This window comes from Mandrillus leucophaeus, unplaced genomic scaffold (genome assembly GCF_000951045.1).
Source record: "Mandrillus leucophaeus isolate KB7577 unplaced genomic scaffold, Mleu.le_1.0 Scaffold859, whole genome shotgun sequence".
NCBI lineage: Eukaryota > Metazoa > Chordata > Mammalia > Primates > Cercopithecidae > Mandrillus > Mandrillus leucophaeus.
Window position 1 is genome coordinate 422,102 of NW_012109352.1, and position 26,012 is coordinate 448,113.

At 42.8% G+C, this 26,012-nt stretch overlaps 1 protein-coding gene and 1 pseudogene across 2 annotated transcripts in view; one reads left to right on the plus strand and one right to left on the minus strand.

The window, feature by feature from the left end:
* Nucleotides 1-12,149: 12,149 nt before the first annotated feature.
* LOC105530991 lies at nucleotides 12,150-13,055 on the minus strand (annotated as a pseudogene). Its single transcript, XR_001004723.1, has one exon. The product of XR_001004723.1 is annotated as a cell division control protein 42 homolog pseudogene (transcript).
* Nucleotides 13,056-21,772: 8,717 nt separating this feature from the next.
* SEPT14 (septin 14) overlaps nucleotides 21,773-26,012 on the plus strand; it is a gene marked incomplete at its 3' end in the record, with an annotated part of 84,521 nt that continues 80,281 nt past the window's right edge. The window contains exons 1-2 of the mRNA XM_011968763.1: nucleotides 21,773-21,874; nucleotides 22,580-22,648. Coding sequence (XP_011824153.1) covers nucleotides 22,595-22,648 — 54 coding nt within the window. The remainder of the gene's footprint in view (nucleotides 21,875-22,579; nucleotides 22,649-26,012) is intronic.

The following is a 26,012-nucleotide window of genomic DNA, read 5'->3' on the forward strand; positions in this document are numbered from 1 at the left end:
CAGGAGATCGAGACCATCCTGGCTAACACGGTGAAACCCCGTCTCTACTAAAAAATACAAAAAACTAGCTGGGCGCGGTGGCGGGCGCCTGTAGTCCCAGCTACTCGGGAGGCTGAGGCAGGAGAATGGCGTGAACCTGGGAGGCGGAGCTTGCAGTGAGCTGAGATCCGGCCACTGCACTCCAGCCTGGGCGACAGAGCGAGACTCCGTCTAAAAAAAAAAAAAAAAAAAAGAAATCCAGTCTGCCCTGTGTACTTGTGAGTTCTGCATCTGTGGATTCAACCAACCACAGAGCAAAAATATTTGGGAAGAAAATGGATGGTTGTATCTATACTGAACATTTACAGACTTTTTTTTTCTTTTGATTATTCCCTAAACAATGCAGTATACCAACTGGATACATGCTATATATTATATAGCTTTTACATTGTGTTAGGTATTATAATCTAGAGAAGATTTAAGGTGTATAAGAGGATGTGCATAGGTTATATGCAAATATGATGCCATTTTATATCAGGATTTTGGTATCCAAGGATGTCCTGGAAACAATCCTCCGTGGATACAGAAGGACGACTGTATTCCACTTCAAGTTTTCTAATTTTTCTGATTGTTGCTCCCTCACACAACTATCGTGATACTCTCTGGCCTGCATTCAGCTTGTGGGTGGGATCTAAAGTGAGTGGATGGTTTGGCAGATTCCTTGCAGGTTACAATTAACACTCTAGTAGTTCCGTAAGTCAAAACTTCAGGTATGGTGTCATTCAGTTGAGTCTTTTGTTTCGAGTCTTGCAAGGACCAAATTAAATGTCAGCAGGGCAGTGTTCCATGCTGGAGGCCCTGGGCATGAAACTACTTCCAGTCTTATTTGGATTGTTGACAGAATTGAGTTCCTTGCCATAGTAGGACTAAAGTCTATCCTTGCTGCCTGCCACCAATAACTGATCTTTGCTCCTTGTATTAGTTTGTTCTCATACTACTATAAAACAACTACCTTAGGCTGGGCGTGGTGGCTCATCCCTGTAATCCTAGAACTTTGGGAGGCCAAGGCAGATGGATCACTTGAGGTCAGGAGTTCGAGACCAGCCTGACCAACATGGTGAAACACCATCTCTATTAAAAAGAAAAAAAAAAGAACTACCCGAGACTAGGCAATTTATGAAGAAAAGAGGCTCATGGTTCATAATTGCACAGGCCATAGAGGAAGCAAGGCTGGGGAGGCCTCAGGAAACTTACAATCATGGTAGAAGGTGAAGGGGAAGTAAGCACATCTTACATGGCAGGAGCATGTAAGATGCTTATTTTTTAATTTTTTATTTTTATTTTTTGCTAAGCATGGTTGGGGGACAGGTGAGGCCCCCACAGCTTTTGCTGGGACACACTTTTAAACAAGCGGTCTCAGGAGACCTCTATCACAAGATGGTACTAGATACATGGTGCTAAATCATTAGAAACCACTTCTATGAGCCAATCACCTCCCACCAAACCCTTCTATGAGCCAATCACCTCCCACCAAACCCATCTCCAACACTTGTGGTTACAATTTGACATGAGATTTTTGCAGGGACACAGATCCAAACCATATTTCTCTAGAGGCCGCCCACATTCCTGGGACTGTTTTCCATGTGAGCCCCTCCCTCTCCAGCCATAGCCGGTCAAGTCCTTCCTGTGCTCTTAATCTCTCTTACTTCTGCTGCATCTCACTGAGCTAGCCTTGGTCTTTTTTTTAAAAGCACCAGGGTGACTCCTGATTTTAAAAAATAACGAGGTGTAGACTCAGCCTTTTTTTGCCTTGGTAAATTGAGTTTTTATTTTATTTTATTTTATTTTTTATTTCCATAGGATTTTGGGGAACAGGTGGTGTTTGGTTACATGAGTAAGTTCTTTAGTGAGATTTTGGTGCACCCATCACCCGAGCAGTATACACTGTACCCAATTTGTAGTCTTTTATGCCTCACCCCCCTTCTACCCTTTCCCTTGAGTCCGAAAGTCCACTGTATTGTTCTTATGCCTTTGCATCCTCATAGCTTAGCTCCCATTTATGAGTGAGAATATACAATGTTTGATTTTTCCATTCCTGAGTTACTTCACTTAGAGTAATAGTCTCCAATTCCATCCAGGTTGCTGTGAACGCCATTATTTCTTTCCTTTGTATGGCTGAATAGTATTCCATGGTATATACATACCACAATTCCTTTTTTTTTTTTTTTGAAAAAGAGTCTTGCTCTGTCACACAGGCTGGAGTGCAGTGGTGCAATCTCTGCTGTCTGCAACCTCTGCCTTCTGGGTTCAAGACATTCTCCTGCCTCAGCCTCTCAAGTAGCTGGGAGTACAGGCACACACCACCACACCCAGCTAATTTTTGTATTTTTAGTAGAGATGGGTTTTTGCCATGTTGGCCAGGCTGGTTTCGAATTCCTGACCTCAGGTGATCTGCCCGCCTCAGCCTCCCAAAGTACTGGGATTACAGGTATGAGCCATCATGCCCAGCCACCACAATTTCTTTATCCACTCATTGATTGATGGATATTTGGACTGGTTCCATAGTTTTGCAATTGCGAATCGTGCTGCTATAAACATTATACAAAAAAGATACTTGCACACACATGTTTATAGCAGCACAATTCGCAATTGCAAAACTATGGAAACAGCCCAAATATTTCCTCTGGGTAGATATCCAGTAGTGGGATTGCTGGATCAAATGGTAGTTCTGCTTTTAGTTCTTTGAGCAATCTGGGCACTGTTTTCCATAGCAGCTGTACTAGTTTACATTCCCACCAGCAGTGTAGAAGTGTTCCCTGCCCACTGCATCCATGCCAACATCTATTTTCTTTTTTTTTTTTTATTATGACCATTGTTGCAGGAGTTAGGTGGTATCACATTGTGGTTTTGATTTGCATTTCCCTGATCATTAGTGATATTGAGCATTTTTTCACACGTTTATTGGCCATTTGCGTATCTTCTTTTGCGAACAGACTATTCATGTCGTTAGCTCATTTTTGGTGGGATTGTTTGTGTTATTCTTGCTAATTTGTTTGAGTTCCTTGTAGATTCTGGATATTAGCCTTTTGATTCAGACATCTCATGCCAGGGTAGGAGCCAAAATAAATGGAGCACCTATGAAGATTATAAATGTGCCCACAGGATGGCGGTAGGGAGCGGTAAAATTGAGTTAAAACTCGCTTTGCAATCTGAAATCCTAGAGTCTCTTTCCTTCCTCTAAAGTTCGAGGCATGGGCTGTGCCTTGTTATTGATGTCCTCTGCAGAACTGGAAATAGTATAATCAGTCTTGGTGAGTGATTGTGAAAGTAATTAATTTTTTTCATTTTTGAGACGGAGTCTTGCTCTGTGGCCCAGGCTAGAGTGCAGTAGTGCGATTTCGGCTCACTGCAACCTCCGCCTCCCAGGTTCAAGCGATTCTCCTGTCTAAGCCTCTGGAGTAACTGGGATTACAGGCGCCTGCCACTGCGCCTGCCTGATTTTTGTATTTTTAGTAGAGACGGGGTTTCACCATCTTGGTCTCCAACTCCTGACCTCGTGATCCACCCACCTGGGCATCCCAAAGTGCTGGGATTACAGGCGTGAGCCACCGCGCCCGGCCAGAAATGAATTTTTTAAAGTGCACTTACAAAGGTCCAGGATATAGTGTCCCAAATATTTTAAAAACAAAAACCCCAAACAAGAATGAATGACTCATTAGTAAATAGTTACAATTTGGCATCATTAACTGGCATACAGAAGCTGCGATGGTGAGAATCTTAAAAGATTGAGTTGCTGCCAGGCGTGGTGGCTCATACCCCTAATCCCAGCACTTTGGGAGGCCGAGGTGGGCGGATCACCTGAGGTCAGGAGTTCGAGACCAGCCTGGTCAACATGGTGAAACCCCGTCTCTATTAAAAATACAAAAATTAGCTGGGCATGGTGGCGGGTGCTTGCAGTCCCAGCTACTCTGGAGGTTGAGGCAGGAGAATCGCTTGAACCCGGGAGGCGGAGGTTGCAGTGAGCCGAGACTGCGCTGCTGCAGTAACATATTGAGTTAGTTAAGACAGGAGCACAGGAAATCACAGTGTGGAAGAACAGAAGGACATTAAATAAAGTGGCAGCTAGAACATTTTGAGGAACACATTTCAAGAGAGTTCCTTTTTGAAAAGGACCAGCCAGGGACTCAGCTGTCCTTGGTGAAAGAAAGGGTCTCCTAAATGTGATCTTTGCAAAAAATGATTTTAGAAACATTTGAGAATTTCTAAGATTTCTATTCTTTTCAAGTTTACACTCAGCAGTCAAGAATGTCCAGAAGTTTCCCGTCTCCATCTGTGATGATATTCCAAAAGGTCTTCTGTGAAGGGTTAGAACCTCCAAAGGATGGTTAAACAAAGTAACCCTCTGAGGCTCACTTCAAACTGGAGAAGTCAAAGTATTAATAGAATCACCTGGAAGACCCTTATAATTAAACTGTGTCCCTGGGCCCAACCATGAAACTATTTTCAAAACAGTCATTTTGGCTGGGAATGGTGGTTCATGCTCATAATGACAGCACTTTGGGAGGCCGAGGAGGGTGAATCGCTTGAGCCCAGGAGTTTGAGACGAGCCTGGGAAACATAGCAAGATCCCATCTCTACAAAAAATTTTAAAAATTAGCCAGGCTTGGTGGGGTATGCCTGTAGTCTCAGCTACTTGAACTTGGGAGGTTGAGGCTGCAGTGCACTGCGCCTGCACTCAGCCTGGGAGATAGAGTGAGACCCTGTCAGGAAAAAGAGAGAGAACAAGAAAAAAGGGAGGGAAGGGGAAGGAAGGAAGAAAGGAAGGCAGGAAGGAAAGCAGACAAATCCAATTTCTTAAAAAGAAACATTTAATAGGGACTTATGAACAGAAGCCATGTCTGTGTTTTGGGCAGTGGTGAGACAAGATGGTGGATCCCAGCATCATCACCCTCTTGACCCAGGGCTTTGTATACCATAGGGAAAGGGTGATTCAGAAGGGATGGGCTGGACAATTAAAGTGTGATAGCATCAGGGTTGTTTGACCCAACAGCAGGACTTACAGAAAGCACCTGCTCTTACACAAGGAATAACAGATAAACTGGAAATCTTAGAGGTCTTTCTGGAACAGGGGATAATCAGAAACCAATATGGCGGATTGGTTTCCAAGATGGAGTTGCTTTAGCCCCACACTTTTCAAAATAAATTCCACCTGCTGCTTCTCACTTTTTTATGTGGCTATCAGAAAATTTTAAATTACGTGCGTGGTTCACCTTATGTTTCTACTGGACAGAGCTAGTCTAGAGTATGTCAAGTGCCTGTTTATATCTGTCCTTGCGCCCCTTTTCTGAATCAATTTTCTTCAGGCCACCTGCAAAATTGACATGATACACCTGGGCATGGTGGCTCATGCCTGTAATCCTAGCACTTTGGGAGGCCAAGGTGGGCAGATCACCTGAGGTCAGGAGTTCAAGACCAGCCTGGCCAACATGGTGAAACCTCATCTCTACTAAAAATACAAAAATTACCTTGGTGTGGTGGCAGGTGCCTGTAATCCCAGCTACTCGGGAGGCTGAGGCACAAGAGTTGCTTGAACCTGGGAGGTAGATATTACAGTGAGCCGAGACTGCGCTACTGCACTCTAGCCTGGGCAACGAGAGAAAACTTCAGCTTCAAAAAAGTCACACACACACACACACACATTGACATGATACTTTTTAATGAAAGACAAAGTGAATTATATTTCAACTTCCATGGGATTTTGCTCACTCAAGTAACTTGAAGTTCATTGTTCTTATTCCTTGCCAAAGAATCCACCAGGATAAATGACATGGAGGGGGAGATTCATTGTGGGACATGTTGGAAGGAGATTCTTGGCTCCCCTCGTACCTCATCTTAGGACTCATGTGGTGTGTGACCGGAAACTGTTCAGTCTCCCAGAAAAAAATGACTGTTTTTTGTTTTTTATTTTTTTTTGAGACAGGATCTCTCTCTGTCGCCCAGGCTGAAGTGCAGTGGTGTCATCATAGCTCACTACCGCCCTGACTTCCTTGGCTCAAATAATCCTCCCTCTTCAGCCTCCTGAGTAGCTAGAGGCATGCACCATGCCTGGTTAATTTTTAAATTTTTTGTAGAGATGGAGTCTTGCTATGTTGCCCAGGCTGGTCTCAAACTCCTAGCCTTAAGTGATCCTCCTGCCTTGGGCTCTTAAAGTGCTGGGATTACAGGTATAAGCCACCATGCCCGGTGACTTTTGATGAGCTGCTGCTCATTGCTAAGGAGGAGGGTGGAGAAGGAGGGCAGAGAAGGAGGGCATCACTACCTATTGTGAGGAAAAGTTTTAGTTTTGGCAACCATGAATATCTTACTCAGCAAAACAGACTGCCATCTGGAAATTTAGCTCCTAGACTGACTTTGTGAGTGCCGTCCAATCCAGTTGCCTGAGCTTAGTGGGACATGGCTTAGGCCAGAATTTGGGGTTTGGAGGTGAGACGGGCTAAAGTGGCCTGAGGAGCCATGCCCAGGACAGAACCTGGGTTGGAGGACATAGGATGCAAAGACAACCTTTGTGGGTTTGGAAGGCCAAGGCTGAGGAAGTACCCAGAGCCCACTCTGTACGTGTGTGTGTGAGTGTGTTGGGGCATCCACTCTCAGCAGGGTGGGTGTGTTTGTGTGTCACTGGTGGTCTGTGTGTGACAAACATATGCTCTCCGTGTGTGTGTGTGTCTGTCTGTATTTGGGGGATGGTGAGTGTGATTGTGTAGTGTATTGAGGCAACCCATGCCCACAGTGATGTGTGATTTGTCTGTTTGCATGTGCACATGGGGTGGTGTGAGTAGCTGTATGGTAAGTGTCCTCTGTGGTGAGTGTGTGCATGCGCACATGCATATGTTTGTGTGTGTGGCAGGGTGGATGTGTGACTGATGGTGTGTATGGTCTGTGTGGAGAGGAGCATGTGAACTAAGCATGTGAGTATGTGTGTGTGGGGTGTATGGTTGTGTGGTGCATTGGGGGAATGTGCATCATCAGGGGTGTGCTGTTTGCATTTATGTGTCAATGTGTATGTGGTGTGTAAAGGGTGACCATTCTCTCGTGGGCCCCTGCCTTTCCACATCGTGCAGCATACACACACCCAGGTGCAGCTCTGTGAGCCTTGAGGGTGGTGCATCAGCATAAATCAAGTTTCATTGCAGCAGGAAGAAGAAAGACTGGGCCAGGTGCGGTGGCTCACACCTGTAATCCCAGCACTTTCGAAGGGTGAGGTGGGTGTATCACCTGAGGTCAGGAGTTGAGACCAGCCTGGCCAATGTGGCGAAACCCCAACTCTACTAAAAATACAAAAGTAGGGCCTGGCAGCACGTGCCTGTAATCCCAGCTACTTGGGAGGCTGAGGCGGGAGAATCACTTGAACCTGGGAGGCGGAGAGTGCAGTGAGCCGAGATCGCGTCATTGCACTCCAGCCCCGGTGTCAGAGTGAGACCCTGTCTCCAAAAAAAGAAAAAAAAAGAAAGAAGACTAAATATGAATTAACAGGAGTTAGGAAAGTTTTCCTGGAAAGAAGGACCTCCAATCTATGCCTGTGCTGTATTTGGCTGGGATTTCAACAAGCAGAGGTGAGTGTTCTGTTTGGGAGATAGAGGGAGAGGTAAACTTATCATATAGGAGCTTGCAAATGACCAAAGAGCATGGCAGGTGATCCTGGGAGGGTGAGTGACAGGGAGCAGGGGCATCACAAGACAGCTGAGGTGTCAGGCCCAGAGCACCATATCCAAGAGCCAGGGTTTGCTTCTGTGCACAGGGAAGAGTCAGTGAGCATTCTTAGGCTTGGGAGTGACAGGTTCTGGCCTGGCCATTGCCAAATAGGTATTGAAGCTGGGGTCAGTGGCTCACACCTGTAATCTCAACCCTTTGGGAGGCTGAGGTGAGCAGATCACCTGAGGTCATGAGTTCAAGACCAGCCTGATCAACATATAGTGAAACCCTTATCTCTACAAAAATACAAAAATTAGCCAGGCGTGGTGATGTGCACCTGTAGTCCCAGTTACTTAAGAGGCTGAGGCAGGAGAATTGCTTGAACCTGGGAGGGGGAGGTTGCAGTGAGCTGAGATCGAGCCACTGCACTCCAGCCTGGGCAACAGAGTGAGACTGTCTGAAAAACATAAAAGGTTGGACGCAGTGGCTCACGTCTGTAATCCCAGCACTTTTGGAGGCCGAGGCGGGTGGATCACGAGGTCAGGAGTTCGAGACCAGCCTGGCCAACATGGAGAAACCCTGTCTCTACTAAAACATACACAAAAATTAGTGTGGCAGCATGCGCCTGTAATCCAAGCTACTTGGGAGGCTGAGGCAGGAGAATCACTTGAACCCAGGAGGCAGAGGTTGCAGTGAGCTGAAACTGCACCACTGCACTTCAGCCTGGGCGACAGAGTGAGACTTAGTCTCTCAAAAACAAACAAAAAAAGAAACAAAAATAAACATTTGGGAGAAAGGGTGACATTCTTCAAAATAGACCATATGTTGGGTCATAAAACACATAATACATTTTTAAAATATTGAATTATACAAAGTATCTTTTATGATCACAATGGAGTGATGCCAGATATCAATAAGCACAAGAAAACTGAAAAATTTGCAAACATATGCAATTAAAACATTAAAACAATTAAAAACAAAACACTATTTTTTTGGTAGCAGAGGACAGGGTCTTGCTCTGTCACCCAGGCTGGAGCGCAGTGGCACGATCATGGCTAACTGAAGCTTCAACCTCCTGTGCTCAAGCTATTCTCCCATCTCAGCCTCCTGAGTAGCTGGGTCCACAGGCATATATCACCACACTGAGCTAATTTTTTATTTTTTGTAGAGATGCAGTCTCACTGTGTTGCCCAGACTGGTCAAACTCCTGGGCTCAAGCAATCCTCCCACCTCAGCCTCTCAAAGTGCTGGGATTACAGGTGTGAGCCACCATGCCCAGCCTGTTATGATGTTTTTATTTGGCTTTAATATTTGGATAATACTGGCCTCACAGAATGAGTTAGGAATTGTTTTTTCCTCTTTCCCTTTTGGAAGAGTGTGAGAAGGATTGCTGTTAATTCTTTTTGAAATGTTTGGTAGAATTCACCAGTGAAGCCATTTTTTCGTGGACTTAACTTTGTGGGAAGGTTTTTAATGCCCTGTTTTACTACTGCTATTCAATATTCTACTAGAAGTTTCAACAAGAACAATTAGACAATTAAAAAAATGAAAAGTATCAAAATTGGAGAGGAAGTAGTCAAACTATATTTGCAGATGAGAATACATATCCCAAATATATAGCAAATCCAAAAGAATCCATGAAAGGCTACTAGAGCTAATAAATGAATTCAGCAAAGTTGCAGGATGCAAGATTAACATATGCACAAAAACCCATTATGTTTCCATACAATTGAAATAAATAAACAAAAAAGTTAAGAAAGTAATTCCATTTGCAATAGCATCTAAAAAGTAAAATACAGGCCGGGAGCAGTGGCTTACCCCTGTAATCCCAGCACTTTGCGAGGCCAAAGCAGGCGGATCACCTGAGGTCAGGAGTTCAAGACCAGCCTGGCCAACATAGTGAAACCCCATCTCCACTAAAAATACAAAAATTAGCCGGGGATGGTGGTCCCAGCTACTTGAGAGGGTGAGGCAGGAGAATCGCCTGAACCTGGAGGGCAGAGGTTGCAGTGAGCTAAGATCGTGCCACTTCACTCCAGCCTGGGAGACAGAATGAGACTCCATCTCAAAAAATAAAAATAAAAAATAAAATAAAATAAAATACATAGGATAAATTTGAGGTGAATGGCTTATACACTAAAAAGAACACAATGTGGCTAAAATAAATTAAAGAAGGGCTAAACAGAAAGACATCATGTCATGGGTAGGAAGACTCAGTATTGTTAACATGTCAAGATTACTCAAAGTGATCTGTAGATTCAACATAATTCTAGTCAATATCCCAACAGCCTTTTATGCAGAAATAAGTAAGACAATGCTTACATCCATATGGAATAATTATAAAGGGCTCCAAATAGCTAAAAGCTTGTAAAGAATTACAAAGTCAGAGGAATCACACTTCCCAATTCCAAAGCTTGCTTTTTTTTTTCTTTTTTAAAGGGTTTTTGTTTAATACATCTGAAAACAATGTATATACAAAGAATTGAGACATGAGAAAGCATTAGTTCAACAAGAATGAATCTATAAGAATTAGGATTGGGAAGGTGGAAAAAATTACTTCAATGTTTTTAAAAATTAGAAACTGCAATCAAAATAAACTAATAAAATCCCTATTAACACTTATGGAGAGTCTTCATAAGACTCTTTCCGGCTGGGCGTGGTGGCTCACGCCTGTAATCCCAGCACTTTGGGAGGCCGATGCGGGTGGATCACCTGAGGTTAAGAGTTTGAGACCATCCTGACCAACATGGAGAAACCCCATCTCTACTAAAAATATAAAATTAACCGGGCGTGGTGGCGCATGCCTGTAATCCCAGCTACTCGGGAGGATAAGGCAGGAGAATTGCTTGAACCCAGGAGGCAGAGGTTGCGGTGAGCTGAGAGCCATTGCACTCCAGCCTGGGCAACAAGAGCGAAACTCCGTCTCAAAAAAAAGAAAAAAAAAAAAGGCCAGGCTTGGTGGCTCACGCCTGTAATCCCAGCACTTTGGGAGGCCAAGGTGGGCAGATCACGAGGTCAGGAGATCGAGACCATCCTGGTTAGCACAGTGAAACCGCTTCTCTACTAAAAATACAAAAAATTAGCCGGGTGTGGTGGCAGGCACCTGTAGTCCCAGCTACTCGGAAGCCTGAGGCAGGAGAATAGCATGAACCCAGGAGGTGGAGCTTGCAGTGAACCAAGATCGTGGCCACTGCACCCCAGCCTGGGTGATAGTGCGAGACTCCGTGTCACAAAAAAAAAAAAAAAAAGTCTCCATGATTTTTATTAAACTAGAGAGCCTTACCTGGCTGCTTTAGGGTTCCTCATATGCAAAACAGAAATAAGGGGATTCCCCTGACTGGTCCCCATGTTGTTAAGTGTTCTCCACATCCCCACCCTACCTCCAGCTTCTTAATGAAGCAGGCCTCCATCCTCCTAACTTGAGAGGATGTGAATCATTCCACAGATGTCTGTCTTATAGCACCACCCACCCCTCCTATTTCCTCTACATACCAGTTCTTCAGCTGCATTCTAGGAACACCATATACTACTGAGTTGCAAATCTATGCCAAGCATATAAGACAATGACTGACAGGGAAAAAAAATTTTCATTACAAACTCAATTCATTTGATTCATTTGGTGTATTTCAAAGGTGCAATACTTTTCTTCATTTACCAGTGAAAGAGGTTAGAAATTAACTTCCCCCAAAAATCAGCAAATGGCAAACAAATGTCCTTGAAAGTCACAGTCACCTACAGTGCATCCTAGAAAAGAGAACGGGCAAGACAGGCTCCACCCACTTTCATGAGTTTCATCAAATACTGAATCTACTCGAGGGTGGAGAGAAAAGGCAACTTTCAAAAAGGAGCATGTTACTAAATGAGGCATTTCCTATACTCCTTCCTAAGAGCACCGGATGAGGAGCATGGTTTCTCAACTAGATCTAGGAAGTGGAATGTGGAATCATTCTGTCCTCCTCCCTTTAAGGGCTATCCACTGGTTAATGAATTAAAAAAAACAGTACTGAAAAACAAACCCCACACACACTGCCCCCAAAGAAGAGGAGAAAAAAAACAACACTAAGATGTCCCAGATTACTCTCCAGAGTGGAACCAGGGAGCAGCTTCAACAACTGCAGTTAGTTTATTACAAAGTCATCCACAAGCATGCCTTGCTTTTTGTGTGTGTGTGTGAGATAGAGTCTTGCCCTGTCACCCAGGCTGGAGTGCAATGGTGCAACCTCAGCTCACTGCAACCTCCCCCTCCTGGGTTCAAGTGAGTCTCCTACCTCAGCCTCCCAATTAGCTGGGACTAGAGGCACGTGCCACCATGCCCAGCTAATTTTTTATATTTTTACTAGAGACAGGGTTTCACCGTGTTAGCCAGGATGGTCTCAACCTCCTGACCTCATGATCTGCCCACTTCAGCCTCCCAAAGTGCTGGGATTACAGGCGTAAGCCACTGCGCTCGGCCCATGCCTTGCTTTTAAACAACAACAGAAAAATTTTTTGAAACAAAACAAAAACTAGTACTAATCACTTTTCTGACAATACACAATAACTCAAAATTAACTAGTCCTGGGAGGGGGAAGGGCCATGCCTATGGGCCTTGTCTCACATGAGTGCATGTGGGTAGGTGCAGGGCATTTGTCATTATTCCAAAAATGAATTTTAATTTTTAATCTTTAGTTTGATTTAAACACTGCTTTTAGTATGATGCCGACACTAGTTGTGCAGAAAGGGCTCTGGAGAGATGTTCATAGCAGCACACACCTGCGGCTCTTCTTCAATTCTGGAGGCTCCATGGCAGCCAATATTGCTTCGTCAAATACATTCTTTAGGCCTTTCTGTGTGAGTGCGGAACACTCCACATACCTTACAGCCTTCAGGTCATGGACCAGCTTTTCAGCAGTCTCTGGAGTGACAGGCTTCTGTTTGTTCTTGGAAAGTTTCTCAATAATAGAGGGGTCATCTCTGAGATTAGTTTGGGTCCCAGCAAGCAAGAAAGGAGGCTTTGGACAGTGGTGAGTTATCTCAGGAACCCACTTTTCTTTCACATTTTCAAATGAAGGTGGAGAGACCACTGAAAAACAGACTAGAAATACATCTGTCTGTGGATAACTCAGTAGTAGTAATCTGTCATAATGCTCTTGCTCTGCAGTATCAAAAAGCCCAAGAGTATATGGTTCTCCACCAATCATAACTGACTGCATAATTGTCAAAAACAGTTGGTACATATTCTGATGGAAATTTATTTGTTGTGTAGGATATCAGGAGACATGTTTTACTAACAGCACCATCGCCCACAACAACACACTTAATTGTCTGCATTGTTGAAATAGTTTTGTATCCACTTTAAATATTTCAAATCTGATGTTGACCTCAGCTTCTCCACCGGGGCATCGGCAGCACTCCCCAGTTTCAAAGCTTTCTACAAAGCTACAGTAATCAAAACTGTGTGGCAGTGGCATATCGAAGGACAATATCAAGAATATCAAGAAAGTGAAAAGACAACTTACAGAATGGGTGAAAATATTTTCAAATTGTATATGTGATAAAGGTATGATATCCAAAATACATAAATAACTCCTACAACTCAACAGCAAAAAGGAGAAATAACTAAAATGGATGAAGGACTTGAATAGACATTTTTCCAAAGAAAATATACAAATGGGAAATAAGATGCAAAGTTACCACTTTATACTTACTAGGATGGCTACTGAAAAACCAAAAACAGAATATAAGTTTTGGCAAGGTGGTGAAACTGGAACACATACATTGCTGGTAGGGGTTGTGGCTGCTCTGAAAAACAGTGTGGCCATTCCTCAAAAGGCAAACCGGCTAGGTGCAGTGGTTCAAACCTGTCATCCCAGCATTTTGGGAGGCTGAGGTGGGAGGACTGCTCGAGACCAGGAGTTTGAGACCAGCCTGGGCAATGTAGTGAGACCCTCATCTCTATAGAAAATACAAAAATTAGCCAGGCATGGTGGTGTGCATCTGTAGTCCCAGCTACTTGGGAGGCTAAGTTGGGAGGATTGCTTGAGCCTGGGAGGTTGAGGCTGCAGTGTGAGCCATGCTCATGCCATTGCACTGTAGCCTGGGTGACAGAGCGAGACCCTGTCTCAAAAAAGGAAGAAAAGGGAAGAAAAGAAACAGACTTAGGCTGGGCTCAGTGGCTCACACCTGTAATCCAGCACTTTGGGAGGCCGAGGTGGGCAGATCACCTGAGGTCAGGAGTTCAAGACCAGCCTGGCCAACATGGTGAAACCCCATCTCTACTAAAAATACAGAATTAGCCGGCATAGTGGCACATGCCTGTAATCCCAGCTACCTGAGAGGTTAAGGCAGGAGAATTGCTTGAACCCAGGAGGTGGAGGTTGCAGTGAGCCTATCATGCCACTGCACTCCAGTCTGGGCAAAAACCGTGAAACTCCATCTCAAAAAAAGAAAAAGAAACAGATTACAAAAAGCCCTGTTGGGTTTCTGAGAAGTAATGTGTCAGGCAACTTATGCTTTATCTTTGTGTAACATTATTTTTAAAATCAACATATAATGTACACAGGAAAATGCAGAGATTTTAATGAGCTTTTACCAACATTTAAATCCAGAAAGTTTCTTCAGGCCCCTTTCAAGTCAGCCTTCTCATCTTAATGGCAAACACTGTTCAAATTCCTCTTGCCCTGGAATAGCTTTGCCTTTTCTGAAGTTTCACGTGAATGAAATCAAATAGTACAGATAATTTTGTGTCTGGCTTTTTCTAGTCAGTATCTTGACTTTGAGATTCATCCACTCTGTTTCATATATAAACAAACTCCTCCATTGCTAACTAGTCTTCTTTGAATAAATATACCGCAGATTGTTTATCGCCCTCTTGTTGGACATGTTGTTTATAGTTTTAGGTTATTTTGATAAAGGTGCTATTAACATTCTTATGTAGGTGTTTTTGTAGACATATGTTTTCGTTTACGTTAAATAGATAGCTAGGAATGTAATTTCTGGGTTATATAGTAACTGCATGTTAACTAAAAGTACTAAACAGAGGCCACGTGTGGTGGCTCATGCCTGTAATTTCAGCATTATGGGAGGCCAAGGTGGGAGGATTCCTCAGCTCCGGAGTTTGAAACCAGCCTGGTCAACATGATGAGATCCCCCTGTCACTACTAAAAATATAAAAATTAGCTGGGCATGGTGGCCTGTGCCTATAATCCCAGTAAGACTTGTCTCAAACCCCTCAATGCTCCCCCAAAAAACTCAAAACTACTGAACAGTGTTTTGTTTGTTTTTTTTGAGACAGCGTCTCACTCTGTCACCCAGGCTGAAGTGCAGTGGTAGAATCTCAGCTCACTGCAATCTCCACCTACTTGGTTTAAGTGATTCGCCTGCCTGAGCCTCTTGAGTAGCTGGGATTACAGGCTTCTGCCACCATGCCTGGCTAATTGTATTTTTTTTTTTTTTTTCAGTAGAAACAGAGTTTCACCATGTTGGACAGGCTGGTCTTGAACTCCTGACCTCAAGTGATCCACCGGCCTTGGCCTCCCAAAGTGCTGGGATTACAGGCGTGGGCCACTGTGTCCAACCTCCAAGGACACCATTTTCAGAGCAAGCACCTGCCGGACTGCATCCTGCCCTGGGGCCCAAAAGCTCCTGCATCTCCACATTCCTGGAACCCCACTGACATCCCCCTCATGTCCTCCTGGACGGCTGCAGTGATGTAACACCAGCTGGACTCATTGGTGTGGCCAGGTCCCCAGCACTGTAGCCCACACAGTATCCTATACCTCAGACTGTTTTTGAGTTTTAAAAAAGTCTTTATGTATTCTAGATTCAAATTCAGTGTTAAATGTGTGGTGTGAAAATATTTTCCCCCAGTCTGCAGCATTTTTATCCCTTACACAGAATTTTCACAGTGCAAACATTTTTAATTTTTTAATTTTATTTTTTAAATTTTGATGATATTTAATTTACCAGTTTTTTCTTTTATGTATTGTCTTTGTTATCAAGTCTAAGAATTTTTCACCAGCACCAGGTCCTGAAATTTTTCTCCTTTTTTCAAAACTTTTATAGGGGCCAGGTGCAGTGGCTCACACCTGGAATCCTAGCACTCAGGGCGATCACCTGAGGTCAGGAGCTCAAGACCAGCCTGGCCAACATGGTGAAAGCCCGTCTCTACTAAAAATACAAAAATTGGCTGGGCATGGTGGCTCACACCTGTAATCCCAGCACTTTAGGAGGCCAAGGCGAGTGGATCACCTGAAGTCAAGAGTTCAAGACCACCCTGGCCAACATGGTGAAACCCCATCTGTACTAAGAAAACACAACAATTAGTTGGGCGTGGTGGTGCATGTCTGGAGTCCCAGCTACTTAGGAGGCTGAGGCAGGAGAATCATTTGAACCCGGGAGGCAGAGGTTGCAATGAGCCAAGATTGCACCACTGCACTCCAGCCTGGGTGACAGAGTGAGACTCCATCCAAAAAAACAAAAAAATAAAATAAATAAAATAATAAAAAATAAAAATACAAAAATTAGCTGGGTGTGGTGGCTCATGCCTGTAGTTCCAGCTATCTGGGAGGCTGAGGTGGAAGAATCACTTGAATCTGGGAGGTAGAGATCATGCTACTACACTCCAGCCTGGGTGACAGAGTGAGACCCTGTCTCAAAACAAACAAACAAACAAGAAAACCACAGTGATATAGGACTTCACACCTGTAAACCAAAAAAAGAATTCTAAGTCTTCCCAACCATCTGAATGGACCCCTCCTCTTAGCCAAGGACATTCCAAGGTTAACCTGAGAAACTAGTTCAGGTCAGACATGCCTCATTACACCCTCTTCCCTTTTGGAATTTAGGAAAAACTGACCAGCATTAACATCAACACAGACTTTAAGTCTGATAAGAAACATTTAACAATCTGTTCTCTCTGAAGCCTGCTACTTTCGAGGCTTCATCTGCACAGTAAAACCTTGGTCTCCAGAACCCTTTATTGTAACCTAGACATTCCTTTCTATTAATAACGACTCTTTCAACCAAATGCCAATCAGAACATTTAAAAATCTACTTAAGACCTTGAACCTCCCCTCCCCCCACCACTTCAAGTTGTCTCACCTTCCAGATCAAACCAATGTAAATCTTTTTTTTTTCTTTTTTTTTTTTTTGAGACGGAGTCTTGCTCTGTCGCTCAGGCTGGAGTGCAGTGGCACCATCTCAGCTCACTGCAAGCTCCATCTCCCAGGTTCACGCCATTCTCCTGCCTCAACCTCCTGAGTAGCTGGGACCACAGGCACCCGCCATCATGCTCAGCTAATTTTTGTTTTTGTATTTTTAGTAGAGACAGGGTTTCACGGTGTTAGCCAGGATGGTCTCGTTCTCCTGACCTCGTGATCCACCCGCCTCGGCTTCCCAAAGTGCTGAGATTACAGGCATGAGCCACCACGCTTAGCTAAACCAATGTAAATCTTATACATATTGATTGATGTATATTATGTCTCCCTAGTGTATAAAAGCAAACCGTACCCCTGACCACTTTGGGCACATGTCATCAGGACCTCCTGATGCTGTGTCACAGGAGTGTCCTTAACTTTGGCAAAATAAACTTTTTTTTTGGAGATGGAGCCTTGCTCTGTCACCCAGACTGGAGTGTAGTGGGCGTGATCTTGGCTCACAGCAACCTCCACCTCCTGGGTTCCAGCAATTCTTCTGCCTCAGCCTTCTGAGTAGCTGGGATTACAGGCACCTGCCACCATGCCCGGTTAATTTTTGTATTTTTAGTAGAGATGGGGTTTCACCATGTTAGCTAGGCTGGTCTTGAATCCTGACCTCAGGCAATCCACCCACCTCAGCCTCCCAAAGTGCTGAGATTACAGGAATGAGCCACCGTGCCCGGCCTAAACTTTCTAAATTGATTGAGACCTGTCTCAGATATTTTTGGTTCACATACCCATTAGGATGACTGCTATCCAAAACCACAGTAACATGTGCTGGTAAAGGCATGGAGAAGTTGGCACCTTGTGCATGACCAGTGGGAATGTAGTAACATGGTGTGACTGCTGTGTTTGTGTTTTCTTTAAAAATTAAACATAGATGCTGGGCGTGGTGGCTCACGCCTGTAATCCGAACACTTTGGGAGGCTGACGCAGGTGGATCACCCGAGATCAGGAGTTTGAGAACAGCCTGACCAACATGGCAAAACTCTATCTCTACTAAAAATACAAAATGTAGCCAGGCATGATGGTGTGCGCCTGTAATCCCAGCTACTCTGGAGGCTGAGGCAGGAGAATCGCTTGAACCCGGGAGGCAGAGGTTGCAGTGAGCTGAGATCACGCCATTGCGCTCCAGCCTGGGTGTCAGAGTGAGGCTTAGTCTCAGACAACAACAACAACAACATTAAACATAGAATTACCATACGATTCAACAATTCCACCTCAGGGTGTATGCCCCAAAGAATAGAAAGCAGGGTCCAGAAAATATATTGCACAATTTATATTCATAGAAGCATTATTCACAATAGCCAACAGGTGGAAGCAACCCAAATGTCCACTGATAAATGAATGGATAAGCAATATATGGTATGTATGTACAATGGAACACCATTTAGCCCTAAAAAGGAAGGAAATTCTGACACGTTACAACAGAGGTGAACCTTGAAGACATTATGCTAAGTGAAATAATTCAGTCACAAAGGGACAAATGTTACAGAATCCCATTTGTATGAAGTACCTAAAGTAGTCAAGTTCATAGACACAGAAAGTACAATTGTGAGTCCCAGAAATAGGGGAGAAAGTGTGGTTATTGTTTTATGAATATAAAGATTTAGTTTGGGAAGATTTGGATTTTTTGAGATCTATTGCACAGGTTGGTGAATATACTTAATAATTGTGCACTGTTGGCCGGGCGTGGTGGTTCACACCTGTAATCCCAGCACTTTGGGAGGCCGAGGTGGGCAGTTCACCTGAGGTCAGGAGTTCAAGACCAGCCTGGTTAACATGGTAAAACCTTGTTTCTACTAAAAATACAAAAATTAGCCAGGTGTGGTGGCACACGCCTGTAATTCCAGCTACTTGGGAGGCTGAGACAGGAGAATCTCTTGAACCCGGGAGGCGGAGGTTTCTGTGAGCCGAGATTGTGCCACTACACTCCAGTCTGGGCAACAGAGCGAGACTGTCTTAAAAAAAAAAAAAATCAAATGTTTGCATTGTTAATATCGCCACCAATGTTTTTAGAAAAGTTTTTAAATGTTGGGAAGCTGTCAAGATCATGATGGTTGATAGAATTTCTCCAAAAGCTCTAATTTTAGCTGTAAAGCTCATTATTACAAAATTTACAAAAATGTAAATTTTATCATTTAGAAAGTACATTTTCAGTAGTTTTCTAATCTTTTCTTTTCATTCATTATTTTTTGTTTGTTTGTTTCTTTAGACAGGATCTCACTCTGTTGCCCTGGCTGGAGTGCAATGGCATAATCATAGCTCACTGCAGCCTCAAACTCTGGCGCTCCAGCAATCTTTCTGTCTCAGCCTCCCGAGTAGCTGGGACTACAGGCACGCACCACCATGCCTGACTAATTTTTTAATTTTTCTTCTGTAGAGACCGGGTCTCGCTATGCTGACCAGGCTAGTTTCAGACTCCTGGGCTCAAGCAGTTCTCCTGCTTCAGACTCCCAAAGTGCTGGGATTGCACGATCCACCTCGCCTGGCTTAGTTATTTTACTTAATGTTACAAACCATGCTTCTTTCATTTTCAAGAATCTGTCTTAGAAATCCCCAAGCTTAAATCATCAGTGTTTGTCAATTGCACTTGAAATTAATAATATTCCATGAAAAAAGGAGTTCCTATTTCTCAAAACTCAATCAATCACAGAACTTGTTTTCCTCAAGACAACCATCATACTTCTATACAGTATAAATGCTTTATGGGTATTCATTGGTTTTTGTTGTTGTGCATATGTGAGGTGAATAGTGCAATAACTAATAATACAATTTGGAGCCTTTTTTTTGATGAAGGTAGCAGGTTTTTTTGTTTTGTTTTGAGACAGTGTCTCGCTCTTGTTGCCCAGGCTGGAGTGCAGTGGCGCGATCTCTGCTCACTGCAACCTCTGCCCCCTTGGCTCAAGCAATTCTCCTGCCTCAGCCTCCCAAATAGCTGAGATTACAGGTGCCCACCACCACACCCAGCCATTTTTTGTATTTTCAGTAGAGACAGGGTTTCACCATGTTGGCCAGGCTGGTCTCGAACTCCTGACCTCAGGTGATACACCCACCTTGGCCTCCCAAAGTGTTGGGATTACAGGTGTAAGCCACTGTGCCCAGCCGAAGGTAGCAGTAGTTTTAACCACCATTGCTTTTGAACCATCAGTGTAAATATCAACACACAGGAAAGGCAAATTAAACCCTAGTGTGGGCTAAGTGCAGTGGCCATACTACTCACACCTGTAATCCCAGCACTTTGGGAGGCCAGGCAGAAGAATTACTTGAGTTCAGGAGTATGAGATCAGCCTGGGCAACATGGCAAAACCCCATCTCTATAAAAAAAATGCAAAAATTAGCAGGGTGTGATGGCAGATGCCTGTAATCCCAGCTATTTGGGAGGCTGAGGTGGGGAGGATCGCTTGAGCTTGGGAGGTTGAGGCTGCAGTGAGTTGCGACTGTGCCACTGGATTCCAGCCTTGGTGACAGAGTGAGGCTCTATCCAAAACAAAAACAAAAAACCCTCCTATTATTAGAAAAAAATTGAACCCATGGGTCCCCCCAAAGAGTCTCAGGAATCCTCAGAGCCCGGTGATCATACTTTGAGAACTTCTGCTCCAGACTTATGTGAAAGAAATAAACCCCTATTTGTTTAAGACACTTAATTAGGCTTTTAAATACAAGATAAGTTGCGTCTCTAGTTTTCAAATAGTTTTTGGCAGATTTGCCAAAAATTTAGTCATTATACAGAGATACGCTGTATAATGTAGTAGTAATTTACTTCAAATTAATTGAATTTGTAGTAATTTACTTCAAATTACCACAGTATTTCAAAAACAATATTTATTGTTGATTCAAATAAACATTATTTATTTATTTTTTGAGTCAGAGTCTTGTTCTATCACCCAGGCTGGAATGCAGTGGCGGGATCTTGATTCACTGCAACCTCCACCTTCTGGGTTCAAGCAATTCTTGTGCCTCAGCCTCCTGAATAGCTGGGATTACAGGCCTGCACCACTATGCCCGGCTAAGTTTTGTATTTTTAGTAGAGACAGGATTTTGCCATGTTGGCCAGTCTGGTCTCAAACTCTTGGCCTCAAGTGATCCTCCTGCCTTGGCCTCCCAAAGTGCTGGGATTATAGGTGTTAGCCACTGTGTCTGGCCAAACATTGTTGACTTAAATCAACAATGTTTGTTGCTGATTTCCATTAAAACCTAGAAATTACTGGCCAGGCATGGTGGCTCATGCCTGTAATCCTAGCACTTTGGGAGGCTGAGGTGGGTGGATCACGAGGTCAGGAGATCAAGACTATACTGGCTAGCACGGTGAAACCTCGTCTCTATGAAAAATACAAAAAATTAGCCAGGTGTGGTGGTAGGCACCTGTAGTCACAGCTACTAGGGAGGCTGAGGCAGGAGAATGGTGTGAATCCGGGAGGCAGAGCTTGCAGTGAGCCGAGATTGCACCACTGCACTCCAGCCTGTTGACAGAGTCAGACTCCATCTCAAAAAAAAAAAAAAAAAAAAAAAGGCTGGAAATTACTACAATGTCCACCATTAAGTTTCTGATAAATAAATAAAAAAAACCTTCATACATACTGGACTAAACTATACCACAAAACAGAACTCTATCCATATCAGAAAACATTGTTTAATTTTAGGGAAAATGATACACATTTGTATACTAAAGTGCAATAATCCTCAGGATAGAGCAAGTGAAGAGATTATGGCACAGAACCATTCTTTGATTCTGTTTGCTTCTCAAATATTTCAAATACTTGCTTTACAAATATATACTATTTCCTTTTGAAACATGCCTCATATTCTTAGTATCTTTGTGCTGTGTTCGAAAGTAGGGTAGTATGGCCTTCTCAGGCAGTTCTGCTTGGAGATGAGCACAGCACGCTCTCTTGTACTTCTCCTCCCTGTTCCCAACTGTTACAAATACAGTGAATGTTTATTTGGTCCACAACTGGGGACAGTAGAAAGGACACCAGCTTGGAATCAGTTCGAACCTGTGTCTGCTGCACAGCTGAATCCCGGGGAAAGTAAGTTACTTAATCTTTCTGAGTCTGAATTTTTTCACCTGGCATATGGCAATGAAAATACATGTATCTCAGATCTACTATGAGGACTAACAGAGGTAAATAAAGCACATAAACCCTTAGCACAATGCTGGGTGCATAATAGATGCTTCATAAATGAGAATTATCAGTATTTTAGTTCAGTGTCTAAAGGACTTGTTTAGAGTTTTTAAGGTCTGCTTTCACAATTCTCCTTCAATGGGTGAATTCAAATGCTCAAGCCTCCTCTGGTATGCTACTCTGGAAAGTTAAGTGCTTATGAATGTCTTGCTTTTTTTTTTTTTTTAACTATTTTTTAAAGCAAAATTTTCTACTTTCCTTTCTTATGACCGTAGAGTCATTTAAAGAAGAAGAGTGCTCTTATTCTCTTGATTTCCAAAGGGAATTTAACTTTAAGGTGCTTTTTATGTGCTTATGGTCAAATGTATTACTCTACATTATAAGTTGAATATTACATACTATTCATCATATACAAGCCCATCTAGCAAGACAGTCACAGTTTAAAACAGATTAATAGTGTGAACTAAAAACTAAAGCTTGCGAAAATACCTATATTATGTCCCCTAATTGATCTAAATTATGTCGTAAGATTAAATTTTTAAGTAATTAAAAATTAAGTAAGTAATTTTTGTAAGTAATTAAAATTTTTTTTTTTTTTTTAATTTCCAGGTCTTTTAGTGTAGCATGGCAGAAAGAACAATGCATATGCCCACACAAATATCTGCTGATGGAGATACAGTTAAGTATATCTTTCAAATATAACTCTGCATTTTGTACTTCAGTAAGATTATATAGCTTAAAAATATTGACTTGGTAAACTGATGTAGGCATAGATGATAAAGTCTTGTTTGTTATGTTTGGGCATGAATTAGCTTTTATACTAATTGGAGTTAAATATCAATGGTGATTTAGATAATTAATACATGTTTTTTGGGTCCGACGACCTTATTAGCAGTGCAAAAGACTATTTCTATTTAACACCAAAGAAATTCAAAGTAAAACTTCTGAATCTCCCAATAAGTGAGAAGAACAGTGCTGTTTTGATGGATATGTTTGCAGAATGTAGGTACTGACAATAAATAATTTTTTAATGAAGTTATTTTAGCAAATGGTTGGATGACTGCTTGCTGATTGCTTTACTGAGTGTGAGGTTAGAGCAAGTTTTTTTTTTTTTAGATGGAGTCTGGCTCTGTTGCTTAGGCTGGAGTGCAGTGGCGCAATCTTAGCTCACTGCAACCTCTGCCTTCTGGATTTAAGTGATTCTCCCGCTTCAGCCTCCCAAGTAGCTGGGATTACAGGCACCCACCTTCATGCCCGGCTAACTTTTGTATTTTTTTAGTAGAGACAGGGTTTCACCATGTTGGCCAGCCTGGTCTCGAACTCCTGACCTCAGGTAATCTACCCACCTCAGTCTCCCAAAGTATTGGGATTACAGGTTACAGGCCACTGCACCCGGCCTGTCATTGCTTTTCATAAATAATCATCCTCTGAGAGGAGTTTCTCAGAGACTGAACCATTGGCCTATGCTCATTCCATTTTATCTTTGGGCTGTGTTGTATATCAAATCATGGTTAATACTCCTTTGTTCACATGACACTAAAACATAAAATTTTAGAATTAGAAGAGATCCCAAAAGCCAATTAGTCAAACATTAATCTGTTATAGAAAAACTAGCAACAAATCCTTTAGCAAGTATCTGTTTGGGCAGCTATAACAAAATACATTAGACTTGGTAATTTATAAACAATAGAAATGCATTGCTCACAGTTCTTAGAGGATGGGAAGTCCAAGATCAAAGGACCAGCAGGTTTGGTGTTAGGTGAGGGCTTACTCTCTGCTTCAAAAATGGCTTCTAGCTGTGTCCTCACATGGCAGGAGAAGCAAACAGTGTCGCTCAAACTTCTGTTATAAATGCAGTAGTCCTATTCATATGGGTGGAGCCGTATGACCTAATCACCTCTCCAAGGCTCCGTTTTTTTAAACATTTAAATGATATGTAATATTAATACATATTGATGGGGTATAGGCAATATTTTGTTATATGCATATAATATATAATAATCAAATCAGGGTACTTCATGTATCTATTACCTCGAATATTTATTATTTCTATGTTTTGGGAACATTTCAAGTCCCTTCTTTTAGCTGTTTATATAATACATTGTTATAAACTGTAGTCTCCCTACTCTGCTATAGAACATTAGAACTTATTTTTTCTGCCTAACTGAATGTTTGAACCCACCAGCCAACCTCTGTTCATCCCCCTACTACTCACACACCCTTCCCAGCCTCTGGTAGCTATCATTCTACCCTACTTCTATGAGATCAACCTTTTAAGCTGAGCATATGAGTGACATATTTGTCTTTCTGTGTCTGACTTACTTCACTTAACATAACGACCTCTAGTTCCATCCATGTTAATGCAAATGACAGGATTTCCTTTTTTTATGTGGCCAAATTCTATTTTGTTTTGTTTTGTTTTGTTTTGAGATGGAGTTTCACTCTTGTTGCCCAGGCTGGAGTGCAATGGCATGATCTCAGCTCACTGCAACCTCCGCCTCCCAGGTTAAAGTGATTCTCCTGCCTCGACCTCCCAAATAGCTGGGATTACAGGCATGCAACCCCATGCCTGGATAATTTTGTAGTTTTAGTAGAGATGGGGTTTCACCCTGTTGGCCTTGTTGGTTTCAAACTCCTGACCTCAGGTGATCCACCTGCCTCAGCCTCCCAAAGTGCTGAGACTACAGGTGTGAGCCACCACACCCGGCCCCAAATAGTATTTAAATGTGTATATATACAACTTTTTAAATCCATATATCTGTTGATGGACACTTAGGTTGATTCCATATTTTTGCTGTGGTGAATACTGGTTCAATAAACAAAGGGATGCAGAGATGTCTTCTATATACTGATATTTTTTCCTTTGGGTATATACCAAGTAGTAGGATTGCTGGATCATATGGTAGTTCCATTTATATTGGAAATGAAGAATGAGAGAAGGAGAGGGAGGAAGGGAGAGAGGGATACAAGAAGTGAAGGGAGGGGTTGAAAAAAGAGTGACTAGGATCATAATAGAACTTAAGTTTCCATATCTTAGCTATTGTAAATAATGCTGCAATGAACACAGAGCATCACACATCCTGATTTAAAATTATATTACAAAGCTATAGTAATCAATATAGTATGGCACCATCACAGAAACAGAAACATAGACCAGTGAAACACAATAGAGCTCCGAGAAATAAATCCAAACATTCATGGTTAGCTAATTTTTGAAAAGGGCACCAAGAGGACATACTGAGGAAAAAATCATCTCTTCACTAAATGGTTCCAGGAAAACAGAATTTCTACAGGCAAAAGAATGATATTTGGACCATTATCTTACACTACACCAAAAAACCAACTCAAAATAGATAAAAGACCTAAAAGTAGGACCTGAAATCATAAAACTCTGAGGAGAGAACATAGGGGAAAATGTCCTCGACATTGGTCTTGACAGTAATTTTTTTTTTTTTTTTTTTGAGACGGAGTTTCGCTCTTGTTGCCCCGGCTAGAGTGCAATGGCACAATCTCTGCTCACTGCAACATCCGCCTCCTGGGTTCAAGCGATTCTCTTGCCTCAGCCTCCCAAGTAGCTAGGATTATAGGAGCCCACCACCACCCCCGGCTAATTCTGGGGGCTGAAAACTGGACATCTTATGTAGAACCATAGAAACTGAGATAAGTAGATTTTATGTCTGCAGCTGACATGCCTTTTCTTTTACTAGGCCTTTAGTACAGAGGTTTGTGTTTCTCTGAGTAAAGCTGGGCTTGAGATTTGTTGCTATAGTGTGATTCTTACTATCCTATGGGCTTTTTTTTTTTTTGGATGGAGTTTCACTCTTATTGCCCAGGCTAGAGTGCAGTGGCACGATCTTGGCTCACTGCAACCTCTGCCTCCTGAGTTCAAGCGATTCTCCTGCCTCAGCCTCCTGAGTAGCTGGGATTATAGGCATGCACCACCATGCTCGGCTAATTTTGTATTTTTAGTAGAGACGGGGTTTCTCCATGTTGATCAGCCTGGTCTCAAACTCTCAACCTCAGGTGATCTGCCCGCCTCGGC